We start from the raw sequence: 21,960 nt of genomic DNA, 5'->3' as shown, positions 1-21,960 counted from the left end.
AGCCCGGGCCGGGAAGGGCCCGCTGCTCCCGTGTCCGTTCCGCGTCTCGATGGCTTTGTCAGAGAGGAGGCATAAAGGAAAACAAACCGTGACCCATTGCAGAGTACCGGGAAAAGCTGTAAGGCCTCTTCTCGTACGGTAAAAGGCTCTGAGACCTGTGAAGAACTCGGAACGGCCGTGCCTCCGGCTGCCAGAGAAACGGTGTTTCGGTTGTCGGGGAAATTTTTGAAAGACGTCTCAATTTGCACAAGAGGGAAGACCCATTAATAGGGCTAATGGATGCCATTTTGTTGTAACTTTAGTTTTCGAGACACTTATTGAGTCAGAAAAGAGCTTGATCGCCCCCCAGGCATGAGAGAAAGGGTGAGGGGACCCGACAGATGAATTGGACGGAAGAGGAAACAAAAGTTGCTCGAATTTGGGGTGGGGGGGTACTGACTGGAAAAGTCCAGTTCTCTGCAGTATTTTGGTAAAACGTTTTCAGTTACCCAGGTTTGGGAAGCAGGTTAAGATGTAGCTGCACTGCATGTCTGTATACATCAGTTGACAAACCCCTGTCACGCGCGTCGTCGTTATGTGCTAGACCATTTTTGTCAGTGCAGTAGGAGGATAACTTCTACGTGAAAGTGAGGAAGGAGTGGGTGATATTTACTGTGTAGTTTCTGCAGTGAGCACGTCCTTTGCAGTAGCATGTATGTAATGTTGGAGATATTAACTCATAAACTGGTCAAATTTCCAGACTAAGGCTGCAGTTAAAATCGCAGCAATTGCACCTTTCTCTCTCTGATGGCTAGTTTTCAGCTGTGTGCTGCTGACACAAGAGTTTGAGAAACTGCAGTGTGACTTGACCTGATAAAATGATTTGCTGCTGCCAAAAGGGGCAGTATCCCTTGTCCTGGCCTTGTGACCTCTGTCTCCTTAGTCCTTATGCCTGTGCTTAGCCAATTCGACTGTCAGAAATCAAATCTAACAAAATCTATACAGATCTTTTCAGGGGTAGCAAGTTAAACAAGCTTTGTGGCAGGCCTGTTGAGTACTAGAATAAAGTGGAGGGCAGAACTATTCTGGGTGAGGAAAAGGAAGAGGAAAATAAAAAACAGACCTCTTTCTCTTGGCAGTAGATTCACCTTTTTTAATGGAACTTTTGCTTTGGGGAAATGGAAGAGTTATTTTTAGTTTGGTTCAGTTACATGATCAAACCACAGCGCTCATAGTTGAGGGGAATATACTATTAAAAGAAGGTAATTTAGTATCTTAGTGTGGCTGCCAGAACTCTGGTATGGTCCAGCTGTGACTTTTACAGTTCTTTTAGAAGCAGTTGATTTTGAGGATCACAGAATTGCAGGGGTTGGAAGGGACCTCAGGAGATCATCCAGTCCAAGCCCCCTGCCAAAGCAGGTTCCCTACAACACGTTGCACAGGAAAGTGTCCAGGCGGGTTTTGAACATCTCCAGAGATGGAGACTCCACAACCTCCCTGGGCAGCCTGTTCCAGTGCTCTGTCACCCTCACTGTAAAGAAGTTTTTCCTTAAGCTTGTGTGCAACTTCTGGTGTTCCAGTTTTTGCCCATTGCCCCTTGTCCTGTGACTGGGTACTACTGAAAAAAGCCCGGCCCCATCCATTGCACTTCAGGTATTTATAGACATTGATAAGATCCCCTCTCAGTCTTCTGTTCTCCAGGCTGAAGAGTCCCAGCTCTCTCAGCCTCTTCTCATATGGGAGGTGCTCCACTCCCTTAATCATCTTGATGACTCTGCGCTGGACTCTCTCCAGAAGATCCCTGTCCCTCTTGAACTGAGGAGCCCAGAACTGGACACAGTACTCCAGATGTGGCCTCACCAGGGCAGAGTAGAGGGGGAGGAGAACCTCCCTTGACCTGCTGGCCACGCTCTTTTTAATGTCCCCCAGGCTACTGTTGGCCTTCCTGGCTCATGGCCAGCCTGCTGTCCACCAGCACACCCAGGTCCTTTTCCACAGAAGGTCAGCCCCTAACCTGTACTGGTGCATGTGGTTATTCCTCCCCAGGTGAAGGACTCTGCACTTGCTCTTGTTGAACCTCATCAGGTTCCTTTCTGCCCAGCTCTCCAGTGTGTCCAGGTCTCACTGAATGGCAGCACAGCCTTCTGGTGTATCAGCCACTCCTCCCAACTTCGTATCATCAGCAAACTTGCTGAGGGTGGACTCTATCCCTACATCCAGGTCACTGATGAAGATGTTAAAGAAGACCAGACCCAGTACTGACCCCTGGGGAACACCGCTAGTTACAGGCCTCCAACTAGATTTTGCGCCACTGATCACAACCTTCTGAGCTCTTCCAGTCAGCCAGTTCTCCATCCACCTCACTGTCCACTCATCTATCCCATACCTTCTAAGCTTTGCTACAAGGATGTTGTGGGGGACAGTATCGAAAGCCTTGCTGAAATCAAGGTAGACAACATCCACTGCTCTCCCCTCATCTACCCAGCTGGTGACGACATCATAGAAGGCTACCAAATTGGTCAAGCATGATTTCCCCTCAGTGAATCCATGTTGACCACTCCCAATAACCTTCTTCCAGTTTCTTAAGACATGGTATCAAGAATGAGCTGTTCAATCTGATCCCTTTTCCCACTCCACATCTCATTATTTCTGTAGCCAAAGTTTAGCACGGCATTCAGCTATTCATTCAATTTAAATTGGATTTGTGAAATGTTGTGGCTGGTTTTGATGGGTTTGGAGGCTGGTTCATTAAGTTTTGTGAATCAGTGTATTAAGGTAGAGATCAGCTGTCCTGGAAATGAGTGACTGACGATTAAACTGTGAGAAGAAAACAGTGGTCCCCTTAAACTGTGACATGTTAAAAGGAGCGATAATGTAGAACTAGAGCTTGAAACAAACATTTTGCCTAAAAACTTCTTGAAGATTTGTTCTGTAGTAAGGAATTACAAAGTCTGATGCTTTCTGTGTCTAAAGAAATTAGTAATTGTAGTTGGAGTAGCTTAGAGTGGATTATTTGTACTTTGTGTGTGGATTGCTTCTAAATATCTAAAGACCTTAAACTTTTTGCTTTTTAGAACGAATATGCATGAACGAGTGAACAGAACAGAGCGGCAGTTCAAGTCTCTCCCAGCTAACCAACAGAGTCTTCTTCCTCAGTTCCTTCCTCACCTTGACAAGATTCGGAAGTGCATTGATCATAATCAGGAGATACTACAGACCATTGTGAATGACTGCGCTCATATGTTTGAAAATAAAGAATATGGAGAAGACGTATGTTAAAATGGACGTTCTTCATACTGCAAAATTAAATTCTGTACACTGTGGGATTTTCTCACCTTTAGGCCTGCAACTTTCCTTTTGCACTTTCTTTTCCTCCTTCCTTACTTCCTGTTATCTTAGATTTTCTCATTCTTATCTTTCCCATCTTGTAGAGCTGGTGTTTAATAAGACTATTTGTTGTTAGTCCTTGTAGTTACTCTTAAGAAAACTAATTGTGAATCTGGCACATGACAGTAATCACTTCTTATAAAGAAGCACTTTTTCACTCCCGAGTTCTAGCTATACCCTGGTTACATTTTAAAGTTATTTTTTCAGTTAGAGCATAAATTGTATTATCTGTTATTATATGTTATGGCATTCTAAATGAGTTACAGTTTTAGATAGATGGAGTACTTTTAATGTTACCATCTGTAAAAACCTTTTCACTACTTACCTGCTTTTTCAGTGTGGCATCTCTATCAAAAAAATTGCACTCAGACTGGCAGACATGGAAACTGAAGTCCTTTTTTGGTATCTGCAGGCAAGGTATGGTAATGGTAAAGGCAGCTCTAATGTGAGCTTCTCGGTGTTATCTCATCAGGACCTAAAGGAATCCTCTTCTCGGGGTAGGCAGTTTAGCCTCTGCTAAGCCCTGGTCCTCCTGAATAAGGACTACCAGTTGTGCTCTGCTGTGCCATACTATATATTGGGTTTTTTTATGTGGAACCTGGTGTCTTGGCTGTTGAACTAAGACCAGCAAACTCAGTATTTGTTTAGGATTCTAGGTTGGATTTGAGTCCTGGTACCAGGAGTGAAAGGCAAGTGCTTTCTCAGCTAAAACTCTCAACAGCTCTTACAGCATGGCTTTTGTCTGTTTATAATTTACGTTCCTCCATCTCCCTAGACTAAAGGTACTTGGTACATTTTCCACTAACTTTTTTTTCTCTCCACTTTAATCAGGGAAAAGGGAAGATTACAGCAGCTTCAACATTTGACATGGATAAATTAAAATCCACTTTGAAACAGTTTGTGAGAGACTGGAGTGAAGAGGGAAAGCCTGAGAGAGAATCCTGCTATCAGCCAATCATTAATGAAATTGTAAAGAACTTTCCAAAAGAAAGATGGTAATGGTGTTTTAAGACTTATTTTTATGTGGGCATACAGTGTTGCATGAATCTAAAAAAGTTTTTATGGAGTAATGAAATGTTTGGATTTAAAAATATAAAAATTACTGTGAATTCAGTGGAATTTATTTTTTAATCAAGAAAGCTTTTGTTTCTAATCCAAAGTGTCGCAAAAGAGCATAGTCATAAACTTCACAGAGGAATACCAGGTAAACCAGGAAATTTTTTTATTTTATTTTTTTTCTGCAGGTTGATGTACTGGGATATCTGTTAACTTTTCAAGTTGTGCTCAGTGAGGTAAAGTTTGCAGGTTAGCCGGTTCTCAGAGTGCATGTGCTGCAGATAAAAGGAAGGACCCTTGCGACAGCATCACATATGAATATTGCCCCTCCTGGTGGAAGGAGGAAGGGGGGAAGAAGGGTCTTAACCTCTAGCGCATTTTTATTGCACTAAGGATTTACCCTGCAAATCCTGCTGTTCTAGCCTTGATTTCAGATGGATGTTACAAGGCAAGTCTTAAAAAAGCTTGCTGCATGTGTGAGGGTAGCTTTGTAACTGCATTGGCTTGTTAATACCACCAAAATAGTAATTGGTGCGGGGTTTTTTTAAGTAACTTTAAGTAGAAGTATACTGGTAGTGTCTCAGAAGATACTACTGCTGTAAGAATTCTGCGTATAGTGGTTCTGCCATTTAGTCAGTCCAGTCACCAGAAAGTACATTTCAGTTTAAACTTTGCATGCTTACAATGGGAAAACTTGTGAACTTTGTGCTCATGAATGTCAGAACTTAGGTTTGATATAGCTGGGTGTTACTATGGGTTTTCTTCTTTCGCAGTAATTGCTGATAAAGCACTTGTGTCAATTGGAAAATACCTTCTACTAGTCATCTTTTAATTTTCATTAATAAAGGCAGTTAGTGGTGGTAGAACATGGGGTGGATATTGTTGGTTTCTCTTTTGCCTTGGGCTATCTTATCTCAAGGTGGCTGCACCACTAAAGTTATTTTATCTGAAAGTCAACTTTATGCAATATATTTTTAGTGCTAATAGTGCCCTGCGTAAGACAAAAATAATTAAATACTACAGGTTACATGATGTACCTCTGATCTGGAGGAAAAGTCATAGTTTTAAAAGTAATCATTCTAATCTTCAAGGTAGCTGTTCATCTTTTTCTCTATATGCTAGCTTGTAAAGCATTTTGGTTATGGGAGAGGTAACTTATGTCAGATCTTAAGAGATGCATGACTGAAGCTGAAAAGTCTGGACTTCTACATTTACGATCAACTAATTGTTTCAAAACTTTCAGTTCGTACTAGGAAACGACATAACAGAGAGAGTGAGTCTGAAGTTGATAACTTAGTGCTCCTTCACTAGGAATTCTGTTGGGTTTTGTTGTCAAACACAGCTAATGTGACGGTGCTTCCTTCCCTGTTGTGATGGCTCTGGAATACAAGTTAGGTTTTTTATGTCTCTACAGAAATCTCAAAACATCACTGTATAGATCAAACATCTCTACTACAAGCCTGAGTTTGTCAAATGAAATGTGGTTTGTTTTTTTTTTTTTTTTTTATCTATAAAATGTATTACATACATACCTATTTAAAAGTTTAATATTCATTATCATTATGGAGCTGTCCTAGCACTTATGTAAAACTTGTTCGGTGTTCATGTATTGTTACTTATTGTCATCTGCTCACTATTCTTCCTAGTGACCAGAGGCTCTCCTCCTCAGGTGTACTTAGCCCTTTGAGGCAAGAAGCAGAGTAGTTCAGAAGGGCCTGTTCTTTATTATCAGGCTTAACTGATAACCCTTGTGCAAGAAGCAGCTTCCATGTCAGGGCAGACTGGCTGGTCAATCTCGTTCCTTTTTCACAGTTTTGGAGGGGAGCAGTTGTTTCAGATTGAAGGGATGGACAGGGCCTGAACTGACCATAATGAAGTTACTTTGGTTGTTGTGTATAGTGGGTGCAAAATTGGTTTCCTCCAGAGAACACGTGCAAAGTTGGTTTCCTCCAGAGAACACTGGCTGTGGGCACTAGTGTGGGAAGACATGCTGTAGATGGAACCTTAGAGTGCAGCTTTGCATTTCTTCAGAGTTCCCTTTTGTAGCACAGAGTGCTGAAGTCTCCTGAGATAATCAAATGAAAATGTTAGAGAAAAAATTTTGGCACTGGGTGATGAAAACAGCTTTGTCTCGATGTATTTTGCATTGAAAAAGATGGAGAAATAAAGATGTTAAATTTGAAACTGTCTGTACAAGTCACCTTTTGCTTTTTAATGTCTTAAATGGAATTGTACATTCAGTTTCTAGTTAACATTATTGATTCCACGCATCCTGTGAAAAAGGAGTTCAATTTTTTGAAACTATTCAGGTATGTTTTGCTCCATGTATTCATGTTGTGTTGTTGCTTTTTGTAAGATTGACCTGTATTGGTTCAGTTGGTATGCAAAGAACAGGAAAAGAAGTGATAAAGTGTTCTATATGCTTGCTTTTCTGGGATGCAGAACTGATAGAAGCAGTGATTGAAAGCAGCTATAAATTAGAAGAGTCTTGTGAGTAGGTGCTTCTGTTACCTTGTGTTTCAGTCCAGTCATCTAAAAATAAAATAAAATGGCAAAAGCTCTTTCTGCTCCCATTCCTCTTCAGAAATAATTCCTTCTTTCTGCTTAGCACCTTAACAGAGAATATATTAGCAGGATCAACGAAGCAGCTTGAAGTGAAGTCCCATGAGATAAGGTCTTCCTGAAGAACTGGTAGATTTCTGGTTCTGTTCATGTTGGAACTGAATTGTACTTCAACTCACAGAGTCTCTATAATATTTTCTACCTTTTAATGAAGCTATCTGCATTTCTTGGATCTGACTGAACCATGACCACTGCTTTCTGTAGGAGAAAATAGTAAAACATAGATACATTTTTATTGCTTGATGGAATGTGTTTGTTAAAGCATTTTTAATGGGGAAACATTAAGGTGAAAATGAAAACAAACGTACTAATGTGATTTTTTTTCTAATTCCCCTTTTGTCTTTATTTTCTTTCACTTCTACTGTTACCATTTCTACTTATGTGAAATAATGTAAAGATAGTCAGCTTCTTGTCCAAAAGGAACCAAAGAAATAGTTACCCTTTTAGTTAATTATCATTCCATGGCCAAGAACAGCAAACTTAGGCATTTTCTCCAAAGTGTTCTTTTGTTCATTAACTTGGCCTCTGGAACCATCTATAACTTCAAATTGAAATCTGTCATGCTGTCCAGCAATTGATTGCATTTTCCAAGATACTGGCAAGACAGCCCAAAAGAAGTCACTAGTGCTTAGTTTCCCTTTTATTTGAAAAACATAGCTTATTAGTCCTAAAGCTGAGCTTGACTATACTTCCTGCGTGTGCTCAGTCACACTTACAGCGATGATAAAATTTCTGCTACATGCACACTTTATGTAACTTTATATAAAATAACATCTGTCCTTGCAGGGTTTTTAATATTGTCAAAATTTGTACTTAGCCTAAACTTTGCTTTAAACATCGGATTTCAGAGCAAACTCTGTCTTCAGTCTTATTGCAGTCCAGTGAAGGCTTTGCAGATCTTTTACATGGAAGTGTATAAACCTCAACTGCTAAGTTTGGAGAAGAATAGCTCTTCAAATGATCGTGCTTTTTAACTACCTTCGTTATTTTATTTGAAAAGTAGTTAGCTTTAAAAAAAAAAAAATCTCTGAAAGTACGATTACAGTAAAATAATGAAAAATACTATACTGAGAATTGGATCTGTTCATTGTTTAAATTTACAAACATTACAGAGGTGAGACATCAGAAGAGGATTCTATGCTGATGTTTCCACTGATCTTCTGTGGATGGGCTGTGTATTTCTTATCACCTACTATCATTAGCTAACATTGAATTGCAGTGTTTAGTTTATGAAAATGAGGTTTGTGTTTCATCACACACAATAATTTTTCTTTTGCTAAACTTAGTTTATCCCTTCAGCGCTATCATTTTTTTATTAAAGCACAATAGGCATAAAATAAAAAGCTTCTATTTTTATAATGTATATTTTTTTTTTCCTTAAAAGACACCAAGTTGTAATTTTCCTTAATGGCATTAAACTTCTAGAAGTTGAAAATATATCACACTGCAAAATGCAATATAATTATGGCATGACAGAGCCTTTCTGGTATTGCTTCACTGTCTTTCTAAGAGACTGCTGCAGTTTCTTTCAGTAGTTGAGACAAACAGCCTCTTCCCTGCTCTTTGGCCAGCCTCCTCTCCCTGCACCTCTCTGGCTAATAGGCCAGTGTTTCTTCCCTGTTGCCCCGGGGTTTTTAATGGGTACTTGCTGGATACCCATTTATGTTCTTAACCAGTGCTACATCTGTGTCATAGAAATCATGCTGCTTTTGGCAAGTTCAAGGCTAGTTTCATTGTGGATAACTTTTGAGTTATTACCAGTTATCACAATTTGGGATTTTTTTTAATTGTCTTTGCTGCTGCAGTTACATATCCACCAAAGAAAAGCAGGTTTTTTTAGCCTCGTAAATTATTTTATGACTGTTTAGCCATTAAAAAAGCAGTTTCTGTGCAATTAAAGATTTTTAGCCATTCTAATAATTTAAAAATTAACACAATATAGTGCATTGGAGTGCTCCAACTACCACTGGTTTCATACCTTATTTTTTAAAAAAATTCATCAACAGTTTGTCACTAACAATTCCTTTTAAGTCTTGAAAAGAAAAAGATGTTTGAGCATTTTTTTTTAATAGCAGGGCACTATCAGTAGTCACTACTTGTTGTACAGTAAGTTTGCCACATACCTAATTTCTCTGATTATAGATTTAAAAAATGTTCTTGAGCCATTTTGAAAGGCTGGTGTAAGTGGACTCAGATTTAACTATATTGTATTCTATTAGCTATGCTCTGCTGAAACAAAGTTGGTGGGGCCAGTACCAATCCCTAGCAGCTGATATGGGGAAAATAGATAGAAATTAAATTGCTAACAAGTTTCCAGACAGACTTCAATCCCTTAATAAAGGTGCAAAGGAAAGTGCAGATAAAATTAACTATTTTCTGAGAGACAGCTGTGAAAAAGAGATAAAAGCTTTATACTGTGAATATAAAGATACAAGATAATTAAAAGCAATTTAAAACCACCTCACTTGCCTGTTAGAGGCTTTATCATGTTTTAGGATTAATAAAGGTGCAGATTTCAAAATGTGATTACACATGCATAGCTCCTTGTTATTAGGTTGTTTTTAAGATATGTGTTTTTTCTGATCGATTTGTGATAATCTTTGGAAGTAGTGTAAGGCAACCCACTCATTGTAGGAGTGTCCACATGGGGGTGCAAAAACCTGTGTAAAGACTGTCTAAATATTTAATAAATAAAGTTAAATTAAAAGGAAGTGAAGAAACAGATTAACTTAGAAGTACATTTGGAGTAACAGTGAACAGATACACCACTATGAATAGAAAAAACTGTGACATGGAGGTTTTCTAGCTTTTCCCAGAAAGTGGATTTTCTTCCTCCTTCTTTTCTGGGTCCCTATTTTCAAAAATTTTGTCTTGAGCAAGTAGTTTTCCCCCAAATTAATCTTTACTTTTTCAGTAAGATTTCCTGGCTAGCTTTCTGGCTTTTCTTCTACAAGAGAGGTAAGGAGAACTGTTGCTTCACAGGAGTGTTCTTAAGTAATAGCCAAGTCTTTACTTCCTGCTTCTTGTTAATCAGAAAACAAAGAATCTGAAAGTATAATAGAATGGAAGTGAGAATCGGGAATGAGAACAACTTTGATTTTCCATTTGGAAGGCTTCACTATTTACATGATTAAGCCACAAACCAAAAGGCGCTGTTAAAACGGCTTTGTTAGTTTGTGTGACCTTTAGAAAAGAATAATGCTTTATTTTGGTTTTGGGTAGTAGGCTTCAGAAATGTACTACTTTTCAGAATTTACTGAACTCCCTCACTCACGCTTATGCAGCGTGCCAACTCTTTTGAACCTCGTTTTGGCATCCTGAATTTTTGTGCAGTCAAAGGCTTTGCATTTTTATTTATTTCATCATATGTTTTGAAGTGTTGATTGTGACTTCTTTCATTTAGTTGTGTATAAATTGGTACATGTATGTTTTGTCTGTGAAGCTGGCATGCAAAAGGTCAGTAGTCTGAGTGTTCACACTTTGGTTTTTGGTATATGAAATTACGAAGTCTTGTTCACTACTTGAAACTGAAAAATTATTTCTTTTTAGATGAACTATCTTTTCAGTTTGGCATGGAAGTGTTTTTTGTTTCATGGGTGAAGGCTGATTGTATTGTGGTGGAAGTCTAATGGTTAGAATATGGATAGTCTTTTCTGTCTGAAAGGGGAGAAAATTTTGAGATTCTTAGTTCTTCTGTTCATTAGTTGCTGAACTTGGAAGATGGGAGAGGTTTTTCTAGATATCTTAGTAAACACGCTGTTGGATGTCTTCTGTTCATCTTCAACTTGATGTCTCGTTATGGAAAGTAAAGGGTTAGAGAGCTGCAATGTACTTTCATTTAGGAAATGTTATGTCACTTAATATGCTTGAGTGAAATCAGTGAACAACGTTATTTAAAACTTACAGTTGCTGAGAAGGTAACTACTTTAGGGGTTTTACAGTCTGGATTGCTCATCAGCTTATGGAAATTTTGTTTGCTTTGTGTTTCTGATGTCAAAATACGTGTTTATTTTTCATACAGTGTAACCAAGAAGATTTCTAGAATATTTACTCATTATCAGTGTGCCTCAGAAAAATAAATGGTGCTATATGATAATGTTCCTTCTTCAGTTCACTTAAGAGATTTTTGGCTTGGTAACTCTAGAAGTTTTCAGGAAAAAAAAATTTTGTAGTTATAATCTGTATTCTGAATAAGAGTTGTGTATGTTCTTTTGAGTCATTTTCTGTGAATTATTTTGACTGTACAGTTAACCAATCTGATCAGAATTGACTCAGTTTGCATTTAAAAAATAAAGTCATACAGGAAATACATTATAATATCTAAGTATATGGGGGGAAAAATGTTTGACTGGCCCTCTGTAAGTTTTGTTAAGAGGTATCAGATAGAGACTTAACTATTATTTTTGTTCTGTTGCAGGGATTTCTCCAAAGTTAATATCCTGGTACCTGGTGCTGGGCTAGGTAGATTGGCGTGGGAAATAGCTATGCTCGGTTATGCTTGCCAAGGAAATGAATGGAGCCTCTTTATGCTCTTTTCTTCTAACTTTGTACTCAACAGGTACATAGCTTATGTTTTACTTGCTGATTGAAACCTAGGGAGGTAAAATTATAAGTGAGAAAAACTTGAATAAATAAAATTCACAATAATAGATTTGTAAGTTCTAACACACGGCACACACAACCACTTTTTAGAATGTTTTAATTAAAAAAAAGTCAGTGGGATAAATGGGGGATGGAAGCATTGTACTAAGTTATTAACATTACAGCAGGAAGCATGGCTTTTAAATTATGAGACTTAAAAATCTCTAGATTGTAACACAGATTTTCTGCATAATCTTGAATAGGTTTTATGATTTATTTCACATCTGTTTCTGTGAAATGCACACCTATCTCACCAGTATCAAGTATGCACTAGTTAATACGTGCATGTTACTTAGCAGTGGTGATTATCAGCAGAGGAAAACTGTTAAGGAAAGTGTTACATTCCATACTAAAATTTTAATCACTGTTTCAATATGAAAAACAACCACTGAAGCACACTGAACCACTTCTTAAGCAAGTCCTGTCACTGAGTAACAGCTAAAATAATATGGTTCATAGTTCTGCAGTTACACTGAGGTACTAAATTTGAATGTAGTGAATTTCACTTCATGGGTTTAATTTAGAGTGACATTTCTGTATTCTGTCACTTGCATCAGAAATTACTGGTTTTGTAATGAACTTGTTAGAGAGGAAAGAAGGCACCAAATCCAACTGTTCTTTTAAGAAAGAGGGTGGGAAGACTGTGGGTGGGCAAGTATGAAAGAAGTCTGGGTTTGGGTTTTTTTTTTTTGTGGGGGAGGGGGACCAAGTTCAGAGAGACAGAATTTGATTGTTCACTCATTCTTCAATATGAAATTATACACCTTTGCTGAAAACACCTAAACAGTTGGCTTGTATTCTATATAATCACGATGTTTTGGAGTCCTGTTTGTAGACTGATAGTCCACAGCAGACTGTGACAATCTTAAATCAGTTATAGCTCACTGTTCGAAAGCAACAAGGAGAAAACACTGTTTATTACGGCTGCTGTTATGTCTGCTTAAAACAGTAGTGGTCATTGTGATTGAAATAGGTATTTGCTAGAGGTTTATTTGTTATTTTTCTTATGTTATTCTTAAATTACTCTTATCTGGTGGTGAAACTGAGTATTACGATTGACCTGATCTAATGCCTTGCAGAATGTGACTGAAAGGAGGTCACATCCTTGTCTATAGCTATGCAGCCCTGCTGGCTCTTACAGTCTTTGGAACTTTTGAAATTATTCAAAGGAGCATAGAAGTATTCCTTTCCCATCTTTGAAAGCATTTACCAGGTGCCATAGTAGTTCTGTTCTGAAAGCTAACTTCACCCCTAATTACCTCTGATGATGTGGTTTTTTTCTTCCTTAAATAATGAGTCTTTGTGCAATTCTGAAGACCCATGCTTAGCTTATGATAAACATTCTTAACATCTCATGTGGTGTTTCCTATTCATATAAAATATTTAGCAAAGAGGTGTATATGCATTACACTTTCTAAGAGTGTTAGATTTTAGACAGCAAAATTGAGTGTTGCTTAGCTGCTTTAATAATTTTTGCTGGGCAGGTTATCAGTTACAGGTTTCTTTGTTAGCATGGAAGAGAGTACTGCTAACCTGACTCTGAATTTAAGTTCAGTTAATTCCAGGCATTCCTTTCTGCTAGATCTAATTGTGGGCTTAGAGTGTCTATTAAGAAAGTTTTAGGGACTTTTGGGATACTTCATTTTAGTTTTAAGTGGCTGTTACCAGTTAGCCTTCTGAAATGGACATGTTTGCCTTGCTGGAACTGGAAGAAACAGCAGTGATCAAAAGGAACTGAAGATACTACTTAAGGAAGATTGTAGTAAGAAAGAAGGATTTTGCAAATTAGTTTTTGACTGCAGTCTGAATTTAATTTTTGTTTTCAGTTGATAAAAGCATGAGGATTTTGCTGATGTGCTTACAGGCCAGATCTGCTTTCTTTCTCTGACCTTGGTTTATTTTTAGGAAGACAAAATATTATATTGACTGTCAAGCCAACTACTACAGCGGGCTCCTAGATGTGGAACAGCAACTTGAATATTCTGTATACAAAGTGGTATCGGCTGATTTTTTACACATGCAAAAAAATTAATTCTGTTAAATTTTGAACTTGTGTTACTGTGCATAAAGTTGTATAGCATGTTGTGTAGAGAGTGTATAAAGGTGTAACTGTGGTCACTGTAAGTATTTTAAATTAAGAGTGCATTATCCCATTGAGGAGGCTGTAATTTGAAAATAAAGTGACCCTGGAGTGGTTAAGCTACTATGGCTCCAAGGCTGCTGCAGCCCTTGTATGGGAAATTGTGCTTTATCTTGGGTGAGTAAAGTTCTTGTTGTTGGTGTAGTTTTCTAGTGTTCAGATGAGTTCTAGATATAATGACAGATGTCAGAGGTGATCATTTGGGCTACACAGACACACTTCATTTCTTACATGTTTTGGAAGAGCAAAAACTGTGAAAAGCATGATCTGCTTTCCTGCCTCTGGAAAGCATACCAAAATTTGCAGGCAGTCTAGAGCCACAGGAGACACATTACTTCCCTTTGACATCTGACAGGAGAGGAAGTGAGACTAGGGTGGTATATATATGGAGGAAGCAGGAGGAGCTGGTTGCTGACTTGCTGTTTTCTGCAGCTGGAGATTAAAGAGTACAGGGTCAGTAGCCTTGGTCCAACAGCCCTTCAGTAGCAGTAGTCCCACTTAGGAATATTTAAGAAAGTTTATTTTAGGTAGTATAAAATCACTTTGTACCCAAGTCAGAGTAGGGTTAGTTTAAAAAAGCTTTAATTAATACCAGTGGAATTCATGCTAATAATTGGCTAATCTTTACTTTCTGGAAAGAATGTAATTTTAGATAAATCTTGACATTTTGAGAAGTCTGCTTAATTGTATTTGTTGCATGTACATAAGTGACTTAGGATGAAAACAGTTAAGCATTTTATCTTTAAATCAGTGGTCAGAAGATTTCACCTACTTGGCTTTTCCAGAACTGTCTTTCTGACTCAGTTTTGAACAGTAAATGCCCTGCCCCTATGGAAAAAAGTGAAGTGGATCACACTTAAAGATATCTTATTTTTGTAATACAACTTACATCATACATCTTTTGTTGTAAGGATGGAATTGTAAAGGACTGCAGTAATTGGTTTTGAAGTTTGAATTGCTGAAGCTAGAAAGGGAGGTTTTCAAGCTTGAATATGGAGAGGAATTGGTCTTTTGTATTAAATTGGGAACTCTTTTTTGGAACTGTTTGGACATGTACGTGAATATACTTTGTGCTGAAAAAAAAAATACAGGGAGATGTGTGTTCCCTTATACCTTAGAAAAAAAATCCTTTCTAATCTACTCAGATACGTTACTTTCTTTACCTTGCTTTTGGAGAAATTTTCATTTTGTTATCCTCAGAATATTTTTCTTTAATGAATTTACTGGGAGCATATGGAGCATGCCAGAATGGTTAACAAACAACTTTTGCTGGCCAAGTTGGGGATTTTTTGTTGTTGTTGCTGTGGTAATGGCTTTTAAAAATTTTGTTTTGTTTTGTTTGTTTTTTCTTTTTCAACCAAACAGAAATGCCTTTCTTGAAGAAAATGATGCCCATGTTATCAGGGCTTCTTTCCTGCATTTTTTTTTTTTCTTAAACTGATTGCATATATCTGATATATGGAGACAGTTGATGAGCACAGATTGGTTTTGTATTTTTTTAAATGATTAAATGAAATATAAATATGACATGAAGAAGGTAAAAAACATTATTTCAAAGACTGTACCACAGATGTTTTCTGTCCACCAGCCAAAGGAGTGCACTTTCTATAACCTGATAGGTTGCTTGTGGTTTATGAGGTATTTGATGTTACATGTTTTTCATGGAATAGATGGCGTCCCCTGTAGTCTCTGAAAGAAAATGGCTTCATTTTTTTAATTACAAACCAATTTTACAGGACTGTGGGAGGAGCTGCTTTTTATACTTTAATGCTGTTTTTATAACTTTTTAAAATAGGAGTTGACTTAGTTGGTCATGTCGACCCCTAAGTTTTATTTTACAAAGACATGTTATATTTGGCATAGTTGCAACACTCTAGATGTTACTAATTTAAAATTACATCTAGTGCAAAACTACTACACTTTGCAAAATGGAATCTATTTATTTTGTGAAATCTAAAAGCATACTTTCAATTAGCATCTGAAAAATGCATTTGTTTTGCTGTGCTTCAAACCCTATGATTATGCTTCAGAAAAGCAAGAAAAGTCTAGAATGAGAACAAATGTTTCCAATAAAATTCACTGAACTAATGATACTAACTTTTTTAAAATAGAAAAAATATGACCTAGAAAGGCTTAGCTTTACTGAGTATGCTAAATCACAAATTTCATTGATCTTACAAAACAATCTTGTGTATTTTCTCTTCAGTGGAGAAGTTGAGGAAAATGGTAAAAAGTGGGAAAATAAAATTTTAAAATTAAAAAGGCATTTACTTTGTGCTGATAACTCGCGTGTGAGAGTAAAATTTTTTTTTATCCTTTCATAAATAGATGGGCAGTCTGAAGTGCTATGAACTAGCTAAAAGTCCTTTAGAAAACGTGTAGCTTTTGCAGAAGCTATCAAAAAAACAGTGCATGTTGGTGAAAGTCTTGACTCCTACATTTATAGATAATAGATAATTAGTTGAAACTGAATTGTCTGATTTCCATATTTTGCAGATGCTCTGAAATTAACTCATGTAAGCTTTATCCCTGGATTCATCAGTTTAGCAATAATAGAAGATCTGCTGATCAGATACGTCCAATTTATTTCCCTGACGTTGATCCTCACAGTCTTCCTTCTGGTTCAAACTTCTCTATGACTGCAGGGGATTTTCAAGAAATTTATTCTGAGTGCAGTGAGTAAATGTAAACTTCTAGGCTATCCATGTAACAGTATCTTCAGAGTATTTGTTATGGGAGAGTTAGTGATTTCAAATAGAAGGGAACTGTATCTACAAGCATTGAGCAAAAAGTACTAACAGTGGCAAGATTTTTCTTATTCCGAATCAGTTTTGCTTTTCTTAGTTATAAAAAAAAATAAAGACCCCTCCTTGCCAAACTGAGCTTTGCTGCATCAGTCTCTTTCAGAGTAACACAGCGTAGTAGTAGTAGTATAGAAAGATACACTTGATCTCGAAAAGTGATGTTACAAAGGGAACTATTTAACTAGTTACTTCTCTTCTTTACTGTAAAAAATAGGAGTATTTTTTGTTGATTCATTTCCTGTTGTATAAGTAAAGCAAACTTTCAGTAGAGTAAATTCTAATTGAAACAAATATATACTTACAGGCTGTCAATAGTATATATTTCAGAGGCATATTATGGGGATGATAAAGATTGAGACTTCTGTCTGTACAAATATCCTTACATTTTTCTTGTGATATCAGGTTACTTGTGCTGTCTTCATTGCAGCTATGAAGTAATGCTTTATGACTAACCTAATGTTGAATTAACCTGCAGAAGACAATATTTGGTGCCTACTCTACCAATTAAATATTTAGGAGTTGATCAAGGGTAGCTCTTACTCAGTTCTTTTATATGTAGTCTAATATATGCCAATTTAGAAGTCACTATTTTTTCTTTACACAGTATTGGGCTATCAACTCGGACATCTATTTCTGTTTTCACCTTTCTATCTCTATTAGACCCATAGCAGTTTCTCACCGGAATTGTATAATTGTGCCTATTGATCAGCCTTTTATTGTGCAGCTAGACATCCAGATATTTTCTTGTAGGAGCCTTCCTTTATAGTTTTTTTCATTTTCTGAAGGTTCTGTCTTAAATTAGAACATCTGTACTGGCATAAATTGAGGCTTAATTTTTTTTATTTACAGAACTTAACATTTTCCAATTTCAGGGATACATATTTAGAGAAAAATAGGGAGACTGATGCTTTAAAAGGTAGACTTTGGAAGGTCCTGCTTGTTAAATTCACTAGTAAAAAACAGGTACTGAATAAAACGTTTCAAAGCTGTGTGCTTTGTGAAAATACACTTTAGTGCAGAGACTGGTATTCTAGTATTTTTGTAGTTGTGTTTCTAACAGTTGTGGTAATGAGGTCCATAAGACAGGTGAGTAATAGCGCACTTGGGCCTTCATTTATATAAAATGTGTTATAATATTTACATTATACAGTACATAATATAAATAAATCTCTTTTTATATAATGTGTATGAACAATTTTTAAAAATGCATAAATGTTAAATATGTATACTATTTTAGAGTGTGTATGTGTGTATATACATGCAAACACACATGTATATATAGAGAGGTCACATGGACCTGAACTTAACTGTTGTTAACATAAACCAAAATATTGTGTTTACTTGTAAACAAAATGAAGAGCCTTCTGTTGTTCGTTGAAGGTATTGCTGACTGTATAAATAAATACTTGGAGTTAAATTACTAACTTTTACAGGGGTAGAAATGTTGAAACTAATCTATATCATTTACTCTTTTTATACAGATACATGGGACTGCATAGCAACTTGCTTTTTCATAGATACAGCACATAACGTTATTGATTACATTGATACTATATGGAAAATACTGAAGCCTGGAGGAATATGGATAAATGTAGGCAAGTGTGACCAACCTCTCTTTCTTCTAGCCCTAATTTATGTTTGATCACCTAACAGACATCTAGTACTTGACAAGGGTTGTGGGGATGAATGTGTCTGTGCTCTAAGCTCTGCATATAGCTAGACATATCTAGGGCTTGGGATCTCAGATGTGCTGAGAATATGGCCAAATGTTCACAAGTTACAATCAAGTCAAGGCCATATGATTTTTAAATGGAGAAATTAATTTTCCCAGTGACAAGTTTTCCATTTGTGTATCAAACATTTGTTATTTGATAAATGCAGTGTCTGGTATTTTTTGCTCTTTTTCTAGGGTATAATTTGTTCTGTGTGTAGATACTTACTTGCATTTTTTTCTTAATCTGTTGTGTAATTTGTACTCCGCTTCTAAGCAGAAGTTTTGGGAATGAGATTTATGTATATTTTACTTCTAAAGAAGGAGACCCTTAATTTAAGCCTCCCATGGTGAAGGAATGGTAGAAAAAATTCAGGAGTTAAACATTTTGTACAGTAGAAACTGGTCAGTCACTGGTCAGTCAGTCACTACACCAGTCCTGGCCAGTCACAGAATGCAAGCAGAGCTCCTAAGTAGACAGATGACAGCATGTCCTGCCTTCTGTTCTGTAGAGAAAGCAGTGATGGTAGACTGAAGAAATTTTAAGATACAGAAGACAAAATCTGGTAGGAAGTGGGATTTCATTGTCAAATAAGCAGCTGAACTAGTTTGGTTTTGTTTTGTATTGATTCTGAAATTTGTTATAAAAATCATATTTGAGTGAAAGAAATGTTCTTTGTATTTGTATATGTGAGTCTGGATATAAGCATTCTTTGCACTTTCAGTATGTGCTTCTGATTTTTAAAACATTTTTATAACTTTAATACGTATTTCCATTGTATCTTTGTACTTTAGGTCCTCTCCTTTACCACTTTGAAAACTTGGGGAATGAACTTTCTATAGAATTAAGCTATGAGGATATAAAAAATGTCATACTGCAATATGGATTCCGTATAGAGGTAAGAAGATGCTGGTTTTTGCAGTCAGTAGTATTGTTATAAACCAGACAAACTCCTTTGAATAATTCTTTACCTTAAATTTAGTTCTACATAATGGCATATGCTAGTAACTTCTAGGAGAATTAAATGTTTGTGTGCTGCAAATTATTTGCTTTCCTCGTTTTTTAAAAAGTGTATAGATGGGCCTTGAAATCTAGTAAGTATATAGCAATTTCTTTTTTCGTAGCAGAAACTTCTATAGTTCTTGTAGAGAAGGTGTTTTGAAAACTGCTGCTTTTTTTCAGGTGGAGAAAGAATCCGTACTGTCAACTTACACTGTGAATGAACTCTCCATGATGAAGTACTACTATGAATGTGTGTTGTTTGTGGTGAGAAAACCAGAACAGAAGTGTTCTGAGTAGGTTATTTGGAAAAAAATGTTGGCTTGAAAGCTGTAAATGAGAATAAAATGGACTGGGTGATGTCTGGACACAACCTCAAATCAGTGGTGCCTTCTTATTCCTGACAGGATTTAGATAGTGTCTATTTTCTTAATATCTCTGTTTCTGTCCAGACATGTACTATGCCATGCATATTTGTAACATACTTGTGAAAATGGAGGATAAAATGTTCACATACACTGTCTTTGTGCTTTGGAATGCATTAAAAATAAAAGCAAAAAGCAAAAACAAAATCAAATGTTTGCCATAACCAGGCTAATTCTCCATATATGCTGCCTCATTTTTTGTAGATTTATAACTATTTTTTTTTTTCTACTTTCTGGTGTTAGAAGTGCATAGAGGTGAGTACTGTACTAGCTGTGTCACATTTAGAGAGGTAATGCTAGACATACACTTAAATTACAAAGTCTCAAATGGTTGGAAAGGGATAAAATTATTCTTACTAGATAGAGTAGCCATCAGAACTGTTAGAGCATTTTCTGTGGAACTGAAATGAAGTAGATTATTACACAAATTCTTATCTTTGTACCACTGTCAACAATTTAATCAAAACACAGAAGCTGTGAGCGATTTGAAATACTATATGAAAGCAGAGTATTGAGTGATGAAAAAGCAGTATGTTAACCTCAGTTCAGAAATAACACAAATTTTTATTAATCTTAGAGTTGAAACTGAAATATTAGGTGCTTTGCTGTCTTAGAATACACTGATTTTGAGTTACCTACTTACTGCTTAAGCCAGAATAGTGAGGCAGTTGGGTTTTTTTAAGCATAATTAACAAAGTCAACTTTAAGCTGTTGTTCGGGGGGGGGGGGATTTTTTGTTTTGTTTTGTTTTTTTAAGTTGATAACATAGCTGAGTTACCCATGCCATGTGTAGCTAGTGCAACAGAAAAATCCCTGTTTCTCAAAGGGAAAAATGAAAAGTTAGATGTAAATAATATGCACTGTAACCTAATCATCTCTACTTGAGTCAGCATATACAGGTAGGCAATTTCCTTGTAACTTCAGGCACTTTACCCTTATGACTTAGTGACTTCTTGGTTCCTTATCCTAATATAAAAACATTTATGATAAGGAATCAAAGGTTTTTTCATGTTTGGTCACAATGGCACTGGACAACTGCTTGTTTGTTTCCCATTATTTCTAGTCTCTTTTTTCATGGTGATGTCATAATCACATTTCTTTAATAGATCTGTTACTGGCTTTTGGATTTTCCTCATTAAGGCCAGAAATTTGTGCCTTTGTTCCTAAATTGAAAGACTGCAAGGAGGGAAAACAAAAACTTTTATATATATATATATAGTTTCAACACCGCAAAAGAGAGCACGCGCCTGGTTATGTTCAATACTGTGTCCCTTTCTGCTCAGAATCCTTATGGAGAATAAAGGTTAATAATACTAAGAATAAATAAGAGCAAGAAGAATAAAGGAACATAAAGGTCTAGAGAAGTTTTCAATTGGGGCTTTGCTTAAACTAGTCTTATTTGAACTCTCTCAAAGTGCACCACCAAGATTTAACTCCATAAATGAACTGTCGAAGTTTTACCCTGCTCTGAGAAAAATGGATTTAAAGCTGAAACATGGCCATTGCAACAAGTAGATTAAAAATAAACGCCCTTGCACACTTAAAAATAGTTTTTAAACAGTTACTTTAATTTCCTTAATGTACTATTTATTTTTTGTGATTCTTTGTTTTCATTCTGATTTTTTTTTTTCCTTAAGTAGAACATGATTAGTATTTTACTTGGTTTTCAAGCTTCTTGAAATAAGACAAGGTTAGGTGACTGCTGATTATGCCGTTGCTGAGTAGTATATGTATCTGTAGTATTGCCGAATTTCTGCCTCCTACCCAGCCGGTAGTTCCACTTGAAATGTGGTGTTCTTGTTTTTTGCAGGTAGGCAGTTCAACTCTTGCTTTCTGGGTGAATGTCAATATCCTTTGTGCTGGTGGTTTTGTTCTTTGCCACCCCACGTTGTCACAAGTGCCATTTTTGTGTTGTTTTTTTGAAAATGCGTTTTTATTTTCTTACACCAAGTCTATAGTGATGTGCTTCTAATTGAGAAAATGCCAGTTTTGCCCAATGTTTTCATTTTTTAAATTGTAGCAGTTGCATTAAGAGCTGGAAGCAGAATAATCTTCTGAGTAAGATGTGTTGAGTTAGTAGTGTTATACATCGGTTCTGAGTTCTTAAAATACGTCACTTGTATTTTTATGCATGGGGATCGCGGTGTGTTACTGATGAATGTGATCACGTTCCTCTTTCCAGTTGTACACCGGGG

The 21,960-nt window shown here is 36.6% G+C and overlaps 1 protein-coding gene across 1 annotated transcript; it reads left to right on the top strand.

The window, feature by feature from the left end:
- The first annotated feature begins 3,045 nt into the window (after positions 1 to 3,045).
- On the top strand, positions 3,046 to 19,713 carry CARNMT1 (carnosine N-methyltransferase 1). The gene is made up of 7 exons (XM_010176203.1): positions 3,046 to 3,249; positions 4,198 to 4,361; positions 11,462 to 11,602; positions 16,322 to 16,500; positions 18,111 to 18,224; positions 19,136 to 19,239; positions 19,524 to 19,713. Exons 1-7 carry the CDS (start codon positions 3,061 to 3,063, stop codon positions 19,638 to 19,640), a joined length of 1,008 nt encoding a protein of 335 aa, XP_010174505.1. The 5' UTR covers positions 3,046 to 3,060; the 3' UTR covers positions 19,641 to 19,713.
- The last annotated feature ends 2,247 nt before the right edge of the window (positions 19,714 to 21,960 follow it).

Source organism: Antrostomus carolinensis, unplaced genomic scaffold, assembly GCF_000700745.2.
Source record: "Antrostomus carolinensis isolate BGI_N321 unplaced genomic scaffold, ASM70074v2 scaffold9089, whole genome shotgun sequence".
Classification (NCBI taxonomy): Eukaryota; Metazoa; Chordata; class Aves; order Caprimulgiformes; family Caprimulgidae; genus Antrostomus; species Antrostomus carolinensis.
The sequence above is the reverse complement of the archived record's forward strand: the minus strand, read 5'-3'. Positions and strand labels throughout refer to the sequence as shown.

What these genes read in the sequence shown, in the direction of transcription:
- CARNMT1 (XM_010176203.1), top strand. Translation starts at nt 3,061, where the DNA reads ATGCATGAACGAGTGAACAGAACAGAGCGGCAGTTCAAGTCTCTCCCA. An exon ending in AACTTTCCAAAAGAAAGATG is followed by an intron (nt 4,362 to 11,461) that starts GTAATGGTGTTT and finishes GTTCTGTTGCAG; the next exon opens with GGATTTCTCCAAAGTTAATA. An exon ending in AGAAATTTATTCTGAGTGCA is followed by an intron (nt 16,501 to 18,110) that starts GTGAGTAAATGT and finishes CTTTTTATACAG; the next exon opens with ATACATGGGACTGCATAGCA.